Source organism: Buceros rhinoceros, unplaced genomic scaffold (assembly GCF_000710305.1).
Source record: "Buceros rhinoceros silvestris isolate BGI_N320 unplaced genomic scaffold, ASM71030v1 scaffold27268, whole genome shotgun sequence".
NCBI classification, from domain to species: Eukaryota; Metazoa; Chordata; class Aves; order Bucerotiformes; family Bucerotidae; genus Buceros; species Buceros rhinoceros.
In genome coordinates, this window is record NW_010426724.1 from 6506 (window position 1) to 13513 (window position 7008).

The 7008-nt window shown below is 52.8% G+C and overlaps 1 protein-coding gene across 1 annotated transcript in view; it reads right to left on the bottom strand.

The window, feature by feature from the left end:
- Positions 1–449: 449 nt before the first annotated feature.
- The window catches only part of LOC104498270 (exocyst complex component 1-like), a 22491-nt gene continuing 15932 nt past the window's right edge, over positions 450–7008 (bottom strand). Inside the window, exons 10-17 of the mRNA XM_010141626.1 lie at positions 5472–5590; positions 5133–5243; positions 4724–4794; positions 3989–4229; positions 2994–3177; positions 2257–2456; positions 686–880; positions 450–605 (exon numbers count right to left, since the gene is read on the bottom strand). Coding sequence (XP_010139928.1) covers positions 450–605; positions 686–880; positions 2257–2456; positions 2994–3177; positions 3989–4229; positions 4724–4794; positions 5133–5243; positions 5472–5590 — 1277 coding nt within the window. The remainder of the gene's footprint in view (positions 606–685; positions 881–2256; positions 2457–2993; positions 3178–3988; positions 4230–4723; positions 4795–5132; positions 5244–5471; positions 5591–7008) is intronic.

Consider the following 7008-nt stretch of genomic DNA (forward strand, 5'->3'; position numbering starts at 1 on the left):
GACACCTGGCTGTAGGAACACTACACACGCCTGTGTCTCGGTGCGTTGCCTTTGTTTTGGTGTGGCTTCACCGTGGTATTGGAGAGTGGATCCAAAGGAGAGAGGTCCTGGGGAGAAGGTGCCTTTTGCTGTTCAGCTGCTCTGGGCAGTGCTCTGCTCAGGAGGTACAGCACCAGCACTCACTTGGGCAGAAATCTGAGGGTTGGTGGGTTCTTACTAGCTGCAGGGTGGTTTCTTGGAGCAGGGAAGCTGGTTTGGGTCTGAGCACTTCCCCAGGGGAGATCTAGCCTAAGAGGGACCAGTCAGAGGCACTTTGGCACTAAGTTCAGGATGGGACCCCCATGTATCAAACTTCGACTTGGAAGGGTTTGGAGTTTAGCTCCTTAAAGGTGTAGCTGCAGACAGGAGTGCCTGTGCTGCTCCTGACAGACGTCTGGAGGGTGTTGCCTCTACAGGCTGGACTGAGTGATGGAGCTGAAGTAGCTCAGCAAGTCCTCCATGGTGAAGTCCATGGCAATCCCTGACCCTGCATAACAGCGTTGGATCAGATCCTCAAACTCCTGGTACTGACGTATGAACTCCTGCTCCATAGCGTGCCACACCACCTGGGGACAAACAGACGGTCAGCTCCCCAACACCTTTGCTGTCCTGCACCCACCCAAACAGCTCAGTGTCACCAAATTACCGGCAAAAGATCTTCCTCTGGGGAGAGATACTTGTGGATTTTCCTGTAGAGGGTCTCAAGGGCTCTTTTTACGTCCTTGCCAGGGTATTTCTCAATGACCTTCCTCAGCTCTTGCTTGCTGTAGGCCAGCTGAAAGCTGACCTCCTCTTCTTTCACCCCTTGAGCCACACGGGCTTTCACCCCTTCAAAGAAGTGCTGGAAAGGCAAGGAGACATTCACTGAGCTGCCCTGAGGTGGACTCGTCTATCAGGGCTGAAACCTGACCACCCTCCCCAGGTGCCTTCCCATGTCTAATTAAGTGGAAATGGAGCACTGCAGACTGCTTATCCTCCAGGAAATGAGGGCACGGGGAATGTCATCAGTCCTCCCCCTCGCTGCTCAGCAAGCAGCACCTCCTCAGAGGCTGCAGAACCATGGAGCAGTGGGACTGCTGGCAAAGTCACTCCTGTTCCTCGGAGCTTCACGCAGCTTTGCTCCCTACAGAGGCTTTGGAGCCAGGGATGGGGTTGGACGATCCCAGAAGCTGCAGAAGTGTAAAGTGAAACTCACGTTATCTCAGTTCTTCCAGGAGTTTCAAAAGGAGCTATCTGCCACCCCAAGCAGAGCCGGTGCTGGAGGGCCCAGGGCTGTGCCAACCCTGAGGCACACAGACCTCAGCCAGGGGCACTGCAGCTCCACAGAAAGCTCCATGCCACAGAATTTTTTTTTTCTTCATGAGCTTTTCAGACACAGAATCTGTCAGGCTGGAAGGGACCTCAGGAGGTCCCTAGTTCAAACTCCGCTTCAAAGCAGGTTCAACGCTGAATTCAAACAGGGATGCTTGGGGCGTTTCTCAAGGTGGGTCTTGCAAACCTTCAAGCCAGAGACTGTGCAGCCTCTCTGGATAGGGAGGTTCAGTGCTTTAGCCTCCTATGTTGCTCACTTTGTTGTGAGCAATGAAATTCTATTTTCCCTCCCAGAGGCAGGGTTTGAAGCCGTTAATGCAGTCGGGCTGCAGGTGGCATGAGACTGGGCTGATCTTCCAGTCAAGCCTACAAGGCGTTTGACAGTCAAGACTGGAAACAAATGCAAAGTAACAGGCCCTGTAAATAATTCAAGCTGATCACACTCTGTGAAACATTTTAGGCCAGAGAGAAGGAGCAGAGCAAGGAGATGTTTCAGAGGTAGCTGTCGTCTCTGGGAGGAAGGGGGATGTCTGAGTTCCAGATGCTCTGAGCTTGGTTAAAGCAGTGACTTGGGAAGCGTGAAACTGTTTGACTTATTAGCCCAGACAGCTGTGCAAACAGAAACCCACGTCTGCCGGAGGCGGACACGCAGCCCGGGGTGGGGTCTGGCCAGGTCCTCACGCCACCACACAAAGGCTGAGCTGCAGAGCTGGTCCCTGTTCTTCCTGGGGCTGTGCTGCGTGGTGAAACCAGCAGTAAGTGGCCAGAGAAGGGATGAGGTGATAAGCTAATACCATCTCAGACCGGGTTTGGGGAGGACTGGTTTGAACATTGGTTAGTTCGTGATTTGGGGAAGGGCAGTTGCCCTCGGAGACCCAGGCAAGGGTCAGTTTTCCCTGTACTCACATTGAGCTTCTCCAGCGGCTGGCCCAGGTACTTGATGACATATTTCTCCAGGTGCTCACTGTACCTTTGCTTGGCTTCTCTCTTCTTGTCCTCCAGGCAGGGGATCTTCTTTTGGCACAGGAAGCAGTGAATGTGGTGGAAATTTTCCATCATGACCATATCTGTGTTCACCTTCAGGTTCGCTGAGGACAGGCTGTTGACTTAAAGAGACAAAATGGGTATGGAGAGAAGACCCTGCAGGCTGGGTCAGAAGGGACATGGGATGCAGACAGGCTTTGGTCACCAGGCAAACAGCTGTGGGACACCAGCTGGGACAATACAGGGATCTACTGAAAGCTCCCAGCCTTGCTCTCCCAACCCCACCCGCCCTACCAATGAGCCTTGGCGTTTTGAGGGAAGCTGCTCTTTGGCTGCTGCTGCTCCCACGAGCTCTGAGCGTGTAAGGAGTGTGAGCCCTAGTGAGGAGCTGCTCCCTCCACAGTGGGAAAGGAGAGGTTGGCATTAGATTCAAAGCTAGGCACGTGCATCTCAGCCCTGTCACAACTGGGACCATCCCCCTGTGGCAGGCACCTGGCGTGCCACGCTCTCTGAATTTGTCTGATGCTCCCAGGCTCTTGGTCCGTGTCTCAGCTCCAGGCAGTGCCCAGGAGCCTGCCCAGACCCTGCTCAGCTGATTGCCAGTAACTCCTGCAGCTGCAGCTATACCTGACGCACCCAGCCACCACCTTCGTACTCACTGCTGCTGAAGACGCTGCCAGCCAGCCTGAGGTAGGCTTTGTCCAGCTCCCCTCTGCGCCGCGCTGTCCTGAACACCTCCTCCGAGAAGTTCACAAACTCCTCGAAGCGGCTCACAGAGGGCAGGACCCAGCCTTTCATCTTGCTGGGCATCTTTGTCTCCTCAATCTCTTTGCACAAGGTCCCCTGGCAAAAACACACAAGACACGTTGTTCTCAGCTCTGATGTGGCCCCAGCCTCATTTTGCAGCAGACCAAGGCCAGGAGATGAGCAAAGCAATCCGTTGTGTGCACCACTTTCTCCATCTACAATGTCTTCCACGGGAAGGTACATGAGCTTCTTGTCAGAGGCTGGACGTGAAGCTGCGCTAGCTGCTCTCCTGGTCTCCCAGGCTATGTGGTTCTCTGCTCAGACACATCACTGCCATCTCTCCATGCAGACACGTGCAGCTCCTCGGGCAGAGGTGTTCACCACTGCCACTTCTTACCCTCCTCAGGATGATTTATGAGCAGACTTGCTGCTCCAGGTCTTGGTACAAACACAGTTTAAGTCAACACGAGGCTCCCCCTGACCTCAGTGGACTCAGGGCCAGGTTCTGATGAGCTCTTGATGTCCCTCACACTCCCCTCCCTGCTGCTTGGTCCTGCAGTATGTCCTGCTGTGCCAGCAGAGCAGGAGAGCTTGGCTCCCGTCATCTGTCATGCTGCTGTCACTCCCACAGCCTCCCTGTACTCTACATGGGGGAAATACCTTGGGTTTGACCATCCTGGCAAGAGGAGGCGCAGATGGCACTTAGGTTTGTTGTGTCCCACCTCCCTCACACAGACACGATTGTTGATGCCATGAGGGTCTAGTTCTCCTAAAAAGAAAGAGCTGGATCCCTGCCTGATGCAAACCAGTACTGCCTTCAATGAAGATAGTGGTAGAAGTTTAGAAGATTCCGGAGGAGGTCAAACATCACTTGGGTCTGCTTGGGCTTACTCCTACTGACACTTACTATGCACTTGTTGAAGCTGCTCTTGGCCAGGAGCAGCACGTTGCCCAGGACGGTGTTGAGGAAGGATGAGGGCAGAGATGAGGCAGAGCCCCACATCTCAAAGACGGAGTTGTTCAGGGTAACCAGGACCTGCAAGCAGCCAAACGGGTGGGCTTTATTGCAGACATCTAGAAATCCTCTCAGCTCCAGTTCCAGGCAGCTGAAGATCTCACTCATCAGCTGGGTGGTAGGTTCTTCTAGTCTTAAAAAAAAAAAAAGCAATGAAATGGGGAGGAGGGAGGAGCACCTCCTCTGTTTGCAAGAGGACGGTGAAGAGGAAGTGGCACCTGGTGGTGCCAGCTGAACTAAATGTCAGTGGGTTTATGCTGACATCTTTTCTAAGGCTCCTATTCCATAGTGTATTTTCACTCCAGGACATGGCTAACAGGAAATAATCCAGAGCAGCACACAGGGCTTCCCGTGAAACCCGAACCTCGCTTTCTGCTCCACCCCAGAGCAGAGCCACAGTGCTGAGAGAGGCAGGTCCAGCGGGCTCTGCTCAGCCTCTCCACTCGCCCAGCTGTGATGCCTCCTGGTTTTTTGCTGTCTAGGGTGCAAACCTGAGAACACTTAGGAGACATCAGGAAGGTCAAGAGTGAAAATAATTCCCTCCATCAGTTCCCCGGGCTGTCCCTAGAGGACATGCCAGACTGTGCCCCTGTCAGAGAAGCTGGCGGTAACTCATCACCCACATACTGGCTTCGAGGCTTGGTGCAAGGAGGGTCCTCCGGAGATGCCATGCTCTCTCCTCCCTTAGTGACAGATGCCTGAAAGAAAGAATAGAATAGAAATTAGGATCTGTCTGCCCTCCTGTGGCAAGGAAAACTTGAGACGTGAGTTTCACTTCTGCAGCCTCGTGCTGGGGTCGTGTGTTTAATGTTTCGAGACGCTGTGGTCTTGCTGGAGCTATCAGTTAAGGTCATTTCCGTTCTCCTCTGCCATCAGGGTGTCTCAAGCTTCCCCGCTGCTGACACCGGTGACAGTTACTGGACACAAGAGCCCAGGAGAGCTCAGGTGTCCAACAGTGGCGAGCAGCCACCCCACTCTGCCTGCTGAAGGGAGGACTGGCTAACGGGACTGGAGAGGACGTAGTCCTTGCACTTACCCCCAGCACCGGCAGCTCTGTGGTGTCACGGCTTAGCTGGAAGAATTTCTCAATGAACTGCTGCTCCGAGGTGCAGAGGGGTTGCAGCTCTCTCAGCACCTGCTCCAGCATCTGTTTAAAACCATCAGGGATGTTAGAAAACCCTTCTAGCTCACACTGGGGACACCAGAGTAGAGTCCATGTCCACCTGAAGTGTCATCTAAGCCAGGTCAGCAGAACAGAACATCTCTGCTTATGCTCCAGGTACCCAGCACTGGAGAAAGGACCATGAGGTGGGTTGCAGCATCAGCACAGCCCCTGTGGGACCTGAGAACCCTTCAGAACACCTCAGCTTTTTACCTTGATGACGTTGCCTTTGCCCAGTGTGTCCTCCTGGCCCTCTCTGCTCCCGGGGAGACTCCACCGACACTGCTGCCTGCTCCCCATCGCCACCGGCTTCTCTAGGCTTTCCTGAAGACCTGTGCGGTACGTTGGCAGCAGTTACACATCTCACCCCCTTGGCCTCTCCAGCTGCTCTGATCACTCTAATAGATTTAAATGTCTCTTGTAATGTCTGATCTTATGCGTGAATTGGCCTTTTCCTGTTGGGTTCAGACATAGGGGGGTGCAGGTTGTGCTCTCATTATTTTTATCCGCCTTCTTATCTGTTTCTTTTTCATTGCTCTTATTTCACTGAGCTCTGGGGAGTGAAAAATCCCAGGTGAGAAAAGCATCAATCAGCAGAAACACCTGCAAGAGTTTCAGGAAAGATGTTTGTTGCTTAGTTCAGATGGTGAATTGCCATAAAACAGTATCCAGGCATGGGGGAGGGTTGGCTTTTTTCAAAAACTAGTCATTTAAAATCATAGCCATTCCGCTGGAAATCATCTACGTTTCAGACTTCAACATTTTTTCCCCTAGTGTCCTCACTTGGTGCTTGGCTTAAGCGGAAAAGTTGAAAAATCCCTTTGAAATGTGCGTTAAAAAATACTCTTACGCTCTCTAAAGCTGTCGCTGGGGAAACATCCATATTATTTTCTAATTAACTCTAAAACCCGGTATCATTCCAGTAACCCCAGAGGTCCCGGGTGGGTTGGGCCAGCTCTCCTTTTCTCGTAACACCTGAAATATCCTCATTTGAACCACGTCCTGCAGGGCTTTTACCTTTGGGAAGGACTTCTCAGATGTCCGACCCGCTGAGCAGGGGAGAGAGATGGCAGACAGCTCTGATCGTGACCTCAGCCTTGCTAAAACCGGGGAGAAAATTAATGAGCTGCTTCCTAACCTTCTTCCCACCCTCACGCGATGGGTGATGGTAATTTCACTTGCTGGGAAGCAGAAAAACCGGGAAAAAAGTATCTCCCCACAGCGAAAAGGGAAGAATTGTGTGAGTCTGTCAATTTAGAGTGGAAAAAGGGAATGGGCAAACGAGGAGAAAAGACTCAATTATCGGCTCACAATTAATTACAGCCAGCTTGGGGTTTGCCTTCTAAACTCCCCCATAACGCTGACACGAGGCAACAAATCATTATTTTGAAGGGATTGACATAAATAATCCTTTATAAAGCAGGGGAGCAACCCTAAAAACTCTCTGCTGAGGTAGTCGGTAGAAAGAGAGAGGCACGGAGAGCGAGAGGCATGTCGTGGAGCGGGGATGAGGGATGGCATCGGGCGAGTGTCCTTGCAGCCTGGGCTTTCATCCATGCAGCCGCTCGCCCCAACCAGCAGCCGAAACGTCAGGAAGGACCTTGGGTGAGGTTCCCGCAGAACTTCATCAAAGCCAGAACTGCCTGAGACCAACCAGTTCTGCAGAAATTATTCCAGCAGGAGCCTCTGACGGTCCCCGGGAGTGGGGAGAGGCCGTGCTGGCTCGCCGCGCTGGCTCTTCCTGCCGCTG